The 13,470-nt window shown below is 47.6% G+C and overlaps 1 protein-coding gene across 4 annotated transcripts in view; it reads right to left on the reverse strand.

Moving 5' to 3' along the window:
* Positions 1 to 622: 622 nt before the first annotated feature.
* Positions 623 to 13,470, reverse strand: part of cdi (center divider) — a 57,043-nt gene continuing 44,195 nt past the window's right edge. For 3 of the 4 annotated variants that reach the window (XM_033378357.1, XM_001358140.4, XM_033378356.1), the window contains exons 4-8: positions 4,488 to 4,686; positions 4,337 to 4,422; positions 4,012 to 4,267; positions 2,147 to 3,945; positions 623 to 2,085 (exon numbers count right to left, since the gene is read on the reverse strand). In XM_033378357.1, coding sequence (XP_033234248.1) covers positions 1,248 to 2,085; positions 2,147 to 3,945; positions 4,012 to 4,267; positions 4,337 to 4,422; positions 4,488 to 4,686 — 3,178 coding nt within the window. In that variant the 3' untranslated portion in view covers positions 623 to 1,247. The remainder of the gene's footprint in view (positions 2,086 to 2,146; positions 3,946 to 4,011; positions 4,268 to 4,336; positions 4,423 to 4,487; positions 4,687 to 13,470) is intronic. The other variant, XM_015183194.2, reaches the window with a different exon arrangement.

A 13,470-nucleotide genomic window follows, 5' to 3' on the forward strand; every position in this document is an offset into this window, starting at 1 on the left:
ACTCCTTCTGAATGCTATGTACACATAACATATGTTTTTATGTATGTACACTCGCGTGATCTTAATTAATTTCTCTGTTGAACAAAGTCTATGCTGCTAAAGTAAGTCGCTTCAGTTGGAGCCGATCGATACAATAATCAAATCTAGAATATTTTTCTATCGTTTTGTATAATGGAAACTACTAGCCGATTCATAAATGGTGGCTCAGTCTTCGCCTTTTCGCATTTTCGAAATATGTATACGTTTTTCTGGTAATTGAGAGTCTAATTGTAGTCGATTTAAAACGAAGAAAAATAATAATATACACGTGTAAAATGTTCCAATTGATCGGCCAGCGTGCTTTCAATCAGGCTTTTTTTTTTGGATGTATACAAATGTATTTATTTTCAAAAACTAAAACTTAAAACATACGCCGATATTAAGCCCGTTTTTGGATATTGGTTCTCTCGAATCGGGGGACCAGTTCTGTACAGTTTTCGAGGGGTAAATGGGGGGAGGGAGGGGGCGTTCAAGTCTTACAACCTCACGTTGAACAGTCTACATAGATATATAGATATAGATACGATATTTAACTTTGACCTTAAGTGGTAGCTAGTTACAGTTACAGTTTAAAATGTATGTATTGCAATATGCCATTATATATAAATGTGTATATTTGTATTTAGGTTTTTTTTCTTGTATATATCAATTGTGTAGACATAACCGCTTTTTTATACAGTGTTTAGACAACAAAATCAAATAAATAATGGGATATAATGTATGCATAAAGAATAGCTATGCCATTTCGACAGGTTTGATTAGGTTTAATTAGAATAAATACTAAATACTTTCCGCTCTAATTTAGCATAGGATGTATAGAAAGTGTAAATTTGAAGGACTAGGAACCAGTACGATGCACGATGTATATGATTATGTTTAGGTAATATCCATACAAAACGATAAGTTGGACACAATTTTACCAAAAAACTAATACAAACGAATTGGTTACTCTTATGCTCTCTTGGGCAAAACATTCTTAATTTTTAATAGAATAATTTGGCTTATCTGCAATTGCGATCTGCTCTATACACATGATGCGATACGATACGATACTAGAAACTATAATTAAATTTTGCTGATGTTTTCTCTTATCGAGTGGTACTCGTACTGCCGGCTTTTGGGGGACATTCAAATCTCAAGGAATTTAGAGCTCGTTAAACAAAAAAATTGATAAAGGAATCCGTGGCATGGCTTAGACTATCCTGCGGCTATCCGACCTGGCCGCTGTTCATCACCTGATGCTTCTTCTTGTCGAATATGGGCAGCTTCGACTTGACCGCACCCTCGCACACCATCATCCGCTGGTGGGCCGGCTTCTTTTCCAGATCGAAGCACAGGGCGTCTGGGTTCAGGTGTCGCTTAAAGTCCGAGTAGCGGCGCGACTCATACGAGAGGTAGTTGGAGCCCAGGGCTGAGGCAGCCACGGCCGCGGCCACAGTGCCATTGCCGTTCCGATGGTGCATGGACGGCGGCGAAGAGTCCTGCCGCTTGCGCTCAAAGTACTCGACAATCTTGGCTATTTGCGCCGATCGTGTGCTGGGCAGGGCCGTGAAGGAGCGATCGTCCCAGAGCAGCGAATCGGAGCCGGCCAGGCTGCTGATGTCGTCCGAGCTGTCCGTGTAGATGGACGAGGTGCGATTCTTGCAGTACAGCAGCTGATTCGTGGCAAACGGACTGCGCTGCAGCAGCGTGTGTATCTCCGAGTCGAGGGCCAGGCGATTGATCAGTCCGGCCGTGGCCGCCATCTGCGAATCGCTGACATTGCCGCTGAGCAGAGCATGGTGGCAGGTGTAGCGACGCTGGTGCGGACGCGGTGCCAAAATTTCGGCATCCAGATCATCCATGGAGTCCAGCGCCGTGGACGACGATGTGTTATTGGCGCCAATCACTGCCGGATCGTTGTCGATCAGCAGCACCGACGATGAGGTCGAGGAGGTGTCATTGAGCTGCTGCTGTTGTTGGGCAGCGGCGGCTGTAGCGGCCACAGCAGCGTTCGATGTGGAAGTCGCATAGTAGCAGCATCGACACAGGCTCGCCAGTTTATCGCTGAAATTGAAACCGTTGAGGATTAGTAAGGGATTCGGACTCGGACTGGGCAAACACTCACTTCATTTCACTGCTTGCGCCGCCTGCTGCGTCGAGCATTAGCGTCTTGTACTGTTCGTAGGTGCAGCTGCTGCTACTGCTGGCCGCGCCGCCGCAACCAAACCCCAACGAGCCCATTCCGTTGAGCTGCCTGCTGAAGCTGTTGTTGGTGATGGCCGCGTCCGACTCCTCGTTGAAGCACGAGAAGAAGCCGCTCTCGATGGAGTCCCGCCGCGTCAGGTTCGTCTTCAGCGTCGACAGCTGTTCGCACTGGTACTTCAGCCTTTCCTCGACGTCCTTCAGCGCCTCCAGCTCTTGAAAGGTGCACGATGAAATGGAGGCAGCCGGGGCCGAGCAGCCGGACAGGGGTGTGGGCGAAGCGACTGCTGTGGCCGAGCCGCTGCCCGAGGGCAGCTCTTTGGACTTCCTTCCGCCGTCGGTCAGATCCTCGCAGGAATTGGAGTCCGCGGCGGCAGCTGTGGAGGCCGTCAGCGTGACCGTCGAGGCACTGGCCTTGAGCAGCGGGCTGGTCTCGAATTCACTGGCGCTGTTCTTCAGGCCACTGGCGCCACTGGGGCCGCCGCGAAACAAGGGATGCGTGTAGAGGGAGTTGGCGCGGTACTTGCGGGCCGCCGGGACTGTGGAGGGGCGCACAGCGCTGTCGTCGCTGCTCGACTCGGCATCGGCACAGTTGCCGCCTCCGTCCGGATCCTCGCCCTCCGAGGTGCAGTCATCGCAGTCGTCCTCTTCGGCGGTTGGAGCCTCTTCCGCCTCCGCCGTCGTGGCCGGCACTGCCGCCGCATTGCTCACCCGATGGGGCAGCTTCAGCTCCATGGCGCTGTACTTGCGCGTCATTTGCGGCGAGACGGGCAGACTCTTTGGTTCACTGGTCGTCGCCGGTGTCGCCGCTGCCTTGGGAGCTGCCGCTTCACTGCCGTCTGCTGTCGCCGTGCCCTGGGCCACGGCCTTGCCCTGCATGGTGGCCTTGAAGAACGGGGCCAGCATCTCGAAGCACGAGCTGAACAGATCGCCCACTCCGGCGGCATAGGTCCTCGGATTGGCGCCCAAGATCTTCTTGACGCCGCGCTGCTGCGCCAGCGCTTCGAACGGGTTGGGCTTCGTGCCGCTGTGGTCCTTGTTCGTCTCCGGCTTGTACTGCGGATCCTTCAGGCACATCGTCTCGCCCACCTTGCGCAGCGTCAGCACTGCGGAAATGGGCGGCGGCAGGGGCGGCGGCTCGGGCACCACAACCGCCGGCAAGAGGACGGCGGCGGCAACAGAACTGCCGCCGGGCAACTGGCGGGGCGGCGTCGGCGAGTGCGTGGAGGACCGCTGACGCTGCATCTGATGGCAGCGCGCCTTGTCGCTGGGCGACGTATGCATCGGGAAGTGGATGATGTTCTCGCTCAGCGAGCGCCGATGCAGCAGTATCTCGGCCTCCAGCTTCTGGGTGGCGCGACGCACCCGCGACTGCAACATGTGATCGTCGAAGCCGTGGCTGCCGGCCGATCCCGTGGGCGTGCCCGGCAACGCGGCCGACGCTGACTTCGTGGGGAAACGGAATCCTTCCTCGTCCACGTCCCTCAGATGGCGCGGCGTCAAGGTGCCCGCTGGCGCGGTGCAAATGGTGCCCACTGTCGGGGCAGAGGCCAAAGCCGGGCCCGTGGCATGCTCGCTGTCGCTGCCGCCGGGCGAGCAATTGATCAGCTCCAGGGAGCTCAGCGGACTGGCGCCCGCCGACGACTCGTGCTCGTACTTCTCCAGCAGCAGCGTCAGCTTCTTGGTGGCATCGTGGAACGTGGGCCGGCTATTGGCATCGTACTGTGGAAGGAGATTTGGCATTACAAGGAGCTCGAGGAGTGGGGGGGTCTGCGCTGCAGCACTTACGATGCAACAGTAGAAGGCCAGCCGCAGCAGCACTGGCGGCGTGTCCATCGGACAGAGCTCCACAAAGGCCAGGTAGTCGAGGCCGAAGGAGGGTGTGCGCGGCATCATGTCCGGATCGGCCTCGATGCGCGCTATAATCTCGCACTGGATGATGCCGAACGAGAAGATGTCGCTCCTCTGATCGTACCACTGGCCCTTCAGGCACTCGGGACTGACCCAATACGGCGAGCCGACCGTCTCCAGGCGCGACTTTCTGCTGCGATCAAGAGGGTTTTGGGGTAAAGATCAGTTTCCGCACGAGGCAAATGCTCAAGGATCCACTTACGATTTCACTGGTATCTTTGCGGCTAGGCCAAAGTCCCCCACGACGGCTTCATACTGATCGTTGGCCAGATTGCGTATAAGTACATTCTGAAATCCAGACAGGGGGAGGGATTAGATCATTGAGCTCATTGAAATGCTGGCCAGGTACTCACCTTGCTTGTCAGATCCCTGTGAAAGATGCCGGCATCGTGGACATATGTCATGCCCCGCGCTATACCCAGCGCCAGTCTTATCTTCTGCGTGGCGCTGAGCACCACCTCCTTGTTGGCCAGCAGCTGCTCCAGCGATCCACCGTTTATGTACTCGGTGAGGGCGTGCAGCTGTCCCTCCTGCACACAGACGCCCATAAAGCTGCAACGAGAAGGAACAAAGGAGCCAAAAGACTTTTAGTAAAACTTTTCCACTGCATGGACACTTTTTTCGGGGGCTAAGTTTCGCTTTCAATCACCCGCACCGCCTGACAGTCGCTGCTGCAACTCCGATTTCTTATCGCCGTCTGACATGCAATCAGCCAGCAGTAGCCCTCCACCTCCCGATGTTTTGATTTTGTAATTCGAGTGCCACGCAATAAAAAGTGAAAGTTTCTCCTTCTGGCATTCCAGGATCCCTAATTGCCAGCACAGGGACTGCCGCCCTGCCAAGTAGTCATCTCCATTTCCTGCTGCCAGACAATGTCAATGACTCCCCGGTGCGAGCAGCACTCAAAGGCACTCGGGCTGAAGGCGTCCCCAACTCTTGCACTGCCATGCACTGAGGCGTACAAAGCCCTATCCCGAGAAGGGGCATGATTCCCCCACCAGGCCAGGACTGCGACTGGGACCGACGCTGGCTCGCTGGTCCGAGAATGCAAGAACAAAATACAAGGTTTCAAGCTTTTAAGGCGTTCCGGCAGTTGCCTCAGAGGTTATGCTTCTACGGTTCATCTTAGACTGAGAAGTAGAGACAGAGGGCTTAAGTTCCGAGGGATTTTAGGTTCCCTTCCGAACAAACTGTGAGTCTTCTGGGCCCACCAGACGGCCTACACAACCTCCCATCGAACTGCCTTCGAACTAGTTCCAGTTCTGTTCCTCACCGTCATGCAAACGACATGTATTTGGTTTAACAAAAGGCACATTTCTGCTCTCATAGGAGTCTCAGTGTTGACTAGTTTCAAAGCGCACATTTCTGCTCACTTTTGACTCGTTTTCTGATACATTTTAAATGTGAATCAAGACTTCTTTCATTTGAAGCAGTCCTGACCACTCCTGTTCCCAATGAAGTACAGTCTAGCATACAGAAATCTTTGAGTCCCGCGACTGGGCTTTCCAGTTTCCCTCAGTGCACAATGCCTGCCAGGATGAGGATGAGGTCATCTCCAGGGCCTAGACCGGAACTGTAAGCTTATTAAGAACCCAAGCGTCAACGCATGCGTTTGTCGCTCCTCCTTCTTTGCTGCCTTGTGTGCAGTCAGGTGCAAAAGGTTAAGTGCTGCCAGACACCAAGGCTCTCTCTCTCCCCTGCCTTTCCGCCTCCCGAGGTGACAATGAACTTTGGTTGGCTCTAGAGCATGTCAGGTTGCATCATCCTATACTGGAGTGTACTTCGGGGCGTATGGAAATGTGGCCAACCGATTGGCGCATGTGATTCAGGTCCCGTGCAGGTGTTCAATAAATCGTAACACACCGATAAGAGCATGCCTTGTCGCCACTCGCTTCAAATTCTTTCTTTCAAGTCTTTCTGGTCTAATCAGTTTTCGGGTTTTTGGCGAACTGTGGCTTATCTGCGGCACATGCCGTCGCTGGCCAGTTGGTCAGTGGCCAAAATCATTTGTGCCATCATAAGCCAAATAAAAGAATGCTAAAAAATTCTACGTCCTGATAAGGTTTATCGCCCCGTCATGGCTCCGTTGTATAATTGGGCCTCTGAAAGCCATGATATACGACGCTCTAGGGCCAAGTCGATGGGGCCATTAATTTTCACTCAGAAATCCAGAGTTCGGGGAACACTAAAAATTAATTTCATTAGGTTAACCTCAAAACCATCAAAACATTGATAGATTTGCGCAGGCCGCAGCGATAATTGTTTCGAGCACGCAACCCAACAGCCTGTCATCCGGGCTCCACTCCGCCTTGAATCGGGTCCTGGCAATACACCCCCTCCTATCAGGTCCTGGCCGCACTCCTCCTCCTATCATGTCCTGGCCACTGACACCTTGTCAGGCTGCCAATAAGGCTGACAGCCTGTCTGCTTGCGGTTCTCCAGGGTGCGTACCTCTGAAGGGGCATTAGAAGTCATCAAATGTGCGGCAGCTACTTACTCAGGGGATTCCCCCGTATTTACACGCACAGTAAACGCAGATTAGAGGGAACGAAATGCATGTTTCATTAGTTATAAACGCAGAAGGGATATCTACAATGATGATTAATTTCTAAGGCTTTAAAAGCTCAAAGTGGGGATATTTTCAGATGGAAGGCATAAGAGACATCATTCCAAGATATTTTCAGAGGTTGGTGGGAAGAGGTATCCTTCAGGAGCCCATATGGAGTCAAACATCAACACTTAGTCGCTTTGAAGGCAAGGCTATGATGAGAGTAGAGCATCAATACGCCTAATCATGCACATAACATGTATTTTGTTTTGATTTTTTTGTGCCTGGTAGAGAGTTCCCGTCCCAGTCTCGAGTCAAGCATCATACTGCCACGTCCTGCACACGACATGCATCTTGTTCTTGCAATTATCAAGCATTCTCTTTAGCTGCTCCCACGTTCACCCCTCAGTGCCCTCACTGTAACCACATGCAAATGGGGTTGGCATGGGCCACCTGTTGAATCGCTTAACCCTCGGGGTGTTTATGGTCTTTGCGTGGCTAGGCTGCATTACGTAAGATATCAGACCAGAAATAGAGCTATCAACAGGCATCCATTTGGAAGATCTATCGGCTTACAGGGTCACAGTTCACACTCGAGAATCAAGGGCAGTCCGCAGGTAAGAACATTATTCAAAGAGAGTTATTACACTGCATAAAGAAAAGAGATTGAAATGTGGAGGGCATGACCCTTTCGATGGGAGTGTCTGTCGGTGTGTGTGTGTGTGTGGCAGACACATGTCAGCCGTAATGACGATGACGCGCCCTTCAGACGGGCCCAAAGGGTCCCCGGCCTGAGACGCGTCTAATCTGAAATGAAGTTATCACAATGCCTGCTCTCCGCCTCCCCGGCCTTCCCTGCCAGGTGTTGACAGCATCTCCAAGGCCTGCGGCTCAGAGGGTTGTCTGCCTGTCCCTGGCACCACACCTTTCTCGTTGATCTCCATTTGCATAGCCAGCGCAGGGGCTTTACGGTTCTAATTGAATTTATTTCCCTGCATGATGCACGATTAGCGCCTCGAGTGCCCTGCCCCTCTGCCCCTCCACCCATTAGCGGCTTACATTAATCGGATCCCAAAGCCGCACTCGAAGAGGAATGTTTCAATTTGGTTTTGGGCTTCCCAAACGATTTTTATATGGCCCAAAACCGCCTTCGAAGGCATTTTGTTAATTGGGCAAAAGCCTGGACAGGGCTTGCTGCAGGAAATGAATGCACGTTGAGGGCCCACTTCAGAAGGAGTTTGAGGAGGAGGAGTCTTTCTGCCCCTCCCAAGCAGGAAGCAAGAACTACTCAAGCGGCCATAAACCTTTTTTTGGGGGGCACATCCCCCATTGTTCTCTGTGCCACGTTTAGATTTTCAATTTGTTTCGTTTTTCGCCTTTGGGGCAAATGTGTTTTTCTCTTTGAGAGTCGGTTTTCCATGGAAACGTCTCGGAGAGCCACAGCGGCCGGCATTTCTCTAAGAAAAAAACCATAAATTGACACGTTTGCACGTTTCCACCAAGAGAGAGGGAGAGCGAGAGAGAGAGAGGGAGAGCGAGAGAGAGAGAGCATGGTTTTCCCAGACATCAGAGTCGGTCCATGGATTGGCAAATGAAATGCAAAATGCAAAATACCGCTTGGAATTCTGCATTCAAGCAAAAATCAAACTGGAGCATAAAAGCATTTTGCGCTTAATTGAAAATTATTACCACAACAGCAGCGGCAGCAACATTAGCGGCAGCAACATTAGCGGCAGCAACAGTTGCAACAGCGACAACATATTGTGGTAGGAGACTGCGGCACGATCGGGTGGAGGTTAAAAGGTTGACACAAAAGCAAACAACAAGACAAACCGCCCAAAAACGAAAATCCAAGCAGTAGCCAGACCCGTGGGCGTGGCAATGGGCGTTATAAATGGTCCTAAACGTTGCCAAATGCAATTACGGGAGTACCATTCGGCATTTGATTGTGGGGCAGGAGAGGGGTGGAGGGAGGAGGAGTCTGTGGGGGAGGGAGGAATCTGTGGGGGAGGAAGGTACGAGTCTATGGAGGAGGGAGGCAGGGAGGGAACCAGGGTGTAGTCTGTGGGGAAGGAAGGTAGGGAGGTTCAAGTCTGTGGGGGATTGAGGCAGGGAGGAGTCTGTGGGGAAGGCAGGTAGGAGTCTGTGAAGGAGGGAGGGAGGCAGGTAGGAGTCTATAGAGGAGTGAGGGAGGCAGGGAGTACTCCATGGGGGGAAGGGAGAAGTCTGTAAAGAAGGTAGGTAGCCTTTGGTGGACTGAGGCATCGACTATGTTGCCACAAAAACATTTCGAAATGAAATGATTGAATTTTTGTGTTTTTTTTTTCGGTTTTTCAATTAGAAAAATATGCAAAACGTGATGCGAAAATTATGCAGATTGCAGCTGCATCCAGTAGTGGCTAGTGGCTGCAACATTTGGCTGCCTGTCCGCCTGCCTGCCTGGCACTTCCTTTTCTTGTTCGAAGTCCAGAGATTGCCGGCTGCTGACCGATTTCCGAGCCCCCAAAAAGAAAGCGCTGCCGCTGCAACGAAGCCGAGCATTGCATAAATTTGAATATCTAATGCTTTGGCGCTTTTTGTTGTGCAAAATTGATTGAAGTGTATTGAGATTGATTGAAAGTTGATGACATAATTTTGTTGGTGGCAAAACAGACAAAAGACAAACGCAAATTGGAAGTGAATGTTGGAGAGCCGCAGAGCCGCAGAGCCATAGACATAACTACACTCAGAGAAAAGTGGGCAAAGTATAAAGAGGAAACACCAGCCCATATTTCAATTTAATGTTTGATGTTTATATACCAAAAATAGTGTGAAAGGAAATAAATGTATAATAATTATAGTAAATAATAATAAATAATTTTTTTTTTTATTTGGGACCGAATCATGCTCTTTTATTTAAAGACTGTGTCTGTACTTTGTTGTTGGATTTGTGGGACCGAAAAGTAAGTCTTTTATGCGTCTCGCCAAAGACTGTGTATTTTTTATTGGACTCTGATGCAATGTTTTGGTATTTTATAGCATTAAAAGTCTTTAAAATATGGTCCATATTTAATCTAAGTAAACGAGACTTTAAAATAAATAATATTTCAATTCAATATTTCATTCAATTTTTTTTAGGAATTTAATTCAAATATTAAATATATTAATTTGAAATATATTTAAATCAAATATTCTCATATTAATATCAAAATGTAAGTTTCGTTTGTTCACAAAAAAAAAATTACGATGAATTAAAATTTGTAAAATTTTTGATATTTAAAAAAATTTTTTTTTTTGATTTATCAATTGTCACAAATAAAATATAAGATAACTTTATGTACTGTAATTATTAAAATTAAAATATGTAGCACTCAAATTTCTGGCCTTCTTTTCTCCGAGTGTAGAGTCTCTGCGACGGCAGTTGGGTGAGAAATGTTTTATGGGACAACAGGCCGCTCGACACGTTTATAATCCATTTTATGGCTTTATTTCAAATGCGGAAGTTGACAATTACAAACAAAAAATATATATACAGTGGTGCTCATACACTTAAGCCACAAGAACTACACCATGAATTTAAGCGAATATCAAGAAAAGTTTTTATTTTACAGCTCCCATTTTTTGTCTCAAATTAGTTCTATATGTCAGTGTTTTAATACAACAACAACCAAGTTATGAAAATATATAGTCAGCGAAATAATTAAAAAATCTGAAATTATCTCAAAAATATCCTGCTCATATACTTAAGCCACCTAAAAAAAAATGGTTAAAAAAGTTAAAATTTGCTCAGTATTCCTAGTATTTTTAATAAAACTACTTTAATATTTTGTAGGATGACCTTTCTGCTTAAGAAAAGTGGAGCAACGCCTTGGTATTGAGTCTACAGGACGTGCCCACTGTTGAGGGGTGATTTTCCTTCATTCTTCCTGTAAAATTCGGCACAAATCCTTTTAATTGCTGTTTTTTTTTTTGGGCAATGACTTGGTTTAGAATTCCCCACAAGTTCTCTATAGGGTTCTGGTCGGAACTCTCCGGAGACCATTACAAAACATTGATTCCCTCTTGGTTAAGCCACCACTTGACTATCCTGCAGCAATGTATCGGGTCGTTGTCCTGTTAAAATATACAGGCAAGTGGCAAATTATCGGCATGCTCTCCAGATAATGTGTTACTCAGAATGTCCCTCTACATTTCGGCGTTCATAATACCTTGAATCTTCAACAGGAGACCTAAACACGATGCGGTGAAACAGCCCCAGACCATGATCGAAGCGCCACAATGTTTAACGGTCTTCTTTGTGTATTCTGGAGGTAATTATTTGTTGGGTGGACGTCGTACATATAGTTTACCATCACTTCTAAAGACATTAAACTTGGATTTTTCGATCCAAACAATCATATTTCAAAAATTAGGACCTTGGTGGGTATGCACTGTGGCGAATTGAAGGCGCTTTTTAACATTCATGATGGACAGCATCGTGTTTAGGTCTCCTGTTGAAGATTCAAGGTATTATGAACGCCGAAATGTAGAGGGACATTCTGAGTAACACATTATCTGGAGAGCATGCCGATAATTTGCCACTTGCCTGTATATTTTAACAGGACAACGACCCGATACATTGCTGCAGGATAGTCAAGTGGTGGCTTAACCAAGAGGGAATCAATGTTTTGTAATGGTCTCCGGAGAGTTCCGACCAGAACCCTATAGAGAACTTGTGGGGAATTCTAAACCAAGTCATTGCCCAAAAAAAAAACAGCAATTAAAAGGATTTGTGCCGAATTTTACAGGAAGAATGAAGGAAAATCACCCCTCAACAGTGGGCACGTCCTGTAGACTCAATACCAAGGCGTTGCTCCACTTTTCTTAAGCAGAAAGGTCATCCTACAAAATATTAAAGTAGTTTTATTAAAAATACTAGGAATACTGAGCAAATTTTAACTTTTTTAACCATTTTTTTTTAGGTGGCTTAAGTATATGAGCAGGATATTTTTGAGATAATTTCAGATTTTTTAATTATTTCGCTGACTATATATTTTCATAACTTGGTTGTTGTTGTATTAAAACACTGACATATAGAACTAATTTGAGACAAAAAATGGGAGCTGTAAAATAAAAACTTTTCTTGATATTCGTTTAAATTCATGGTGTAGTTCTTGTGGCTTAAGTGTATGAGCACCACTGTATATATATACCACAAGTCTCTTCTTTGAGGAGATAATGCGTTGAAGAAGAAAGCTGTTAAGCTAAATACACTGGTGATTATTTTGTTGTGCTCCGCACGCAGGCTATAAACTGGATGGAATGCAGAGCCAGTGCTCATTAAATTCCCATCTGTATCTGTAGCTGTAGCTGTATCTGTCACTGCCTCTGACAACATATTACTCATGGCGATGGATCCTTCTCTCGCACAATACATGTGTTAACACTTACAGAGGAGACAGACAGATGGGAGGGGGGGGGCGATACAATGTAACTTTTTGTGAGTTCAATGACTGGCAATTGCGGCCCAGAGACATAAAGTAAAACCGAAAATCCGTTCCAATTTTGGCATTGCACTCGAACCCATCTCGATAATTATGAATTCACAATTTGTATACCTCTCTGCCTAAATATAGCCGAAAAAAAAAACGCTCAGTGCTCACCTTTTGACGTCAATTGCTGTGTGCCTCTCCGGGAACGAGTAATGAAATTGTGTGTGTGAGCATGTTGTGCGACAGCATTTATTTACTCGTTGCTCGTTGATCATCAATCAGAAATTAACCCAATTTAGCCTTCTTGGCCATGTAATGGCATCGATACGAGGCAGCTTCAATTACCGATAGACAGCGGCAGCCATGCCGTGCCGCACAAACATGAAATGTTGCACTGATAAAAGTGCAGCAGAGCAACAACCAGATAGAGACACAGCCAGAGCCACAGCCGGTGGACTGCCTCCAGCCACATATCCATTAGGCAATAAAGAGAAATGTTTATATGGCCGGCAATCATGACACGCTCTCTTTCTGCCTCTGCCACTGCCTCCACCCCTAGATGTTGTTGTTGCAACTTGTCAAAGTCTGGCTATAACTGTACAAAATAAAGGAATCAATTTTGGCATTTGCTACCGTCTCAATTCCCCCCATCAAATGCCATGTTAATTACAGATTCATGCATCTTTTTTGGGGGCAATTCGGTAGACCAATAAAATACTCTCATTAAATTGTCAGCAATTTCATGCTGGTGCCATCTTTCCGTTCAGTCTCTCAATTTATTGGCAAGCATTTCATAAAATGGGTTGGGGGCGGGGATCCGTCCAAGAGAAATAATGGATGCAGTGGACGCCACGATGCCTCGTTCATGTCTGAGCTGAAGTGCAGCTTGTGGCAGACAGCTGACCTTCAACTCAGCGACTGCCATCGACACTTTCAATTGAGTGCAGTCCGACCTTGTGTGCCTTCGACATGAGTGGGGGTTTTTCCACCAATTATGATTGCACCACATCCCTGCTGCAGATCATCTTCACCTGCTCGCCGCTGCATTCCCCAAAAATGAGGTCAGCCGAAAACAGATCTCTCACCTGAGATCTCGGAAGTACAATATATAATGTTGTCTCGCGCACATTTTTGCATGCCAACAATTTGTCAACATTTGCCCACGATTTATCACCTGCTTAGCATCGCACTGAGGCAAAGATCAAAGAATTTCCAGCCCATTGTTTGGGGTCGTAATGAGCCAGCAGCCCGGGTTAAGACACGTCTTACTCGGGCTTACACGCGCTAAATGAGCGTTTAAATGGCTCTAAGCCAAAGGCAACCACCTCCATGCCGTTC

This window comes from Drosophila pseudoobscura, chromosome 2 (assembly GCF_009870125.1).
Source record: "Drosophila pseudoobscura strain MV-25-SWS-2005 chromosome 2, UCI_Dpse_MV25, whole genome shotgun sequence".
Lineage (NCBI taxonomy): Eukaryota > Metazoa > Arthropoda > Insecta > Diptera > Drosophilidae > Drosophila > Drosophila pseudoobscura.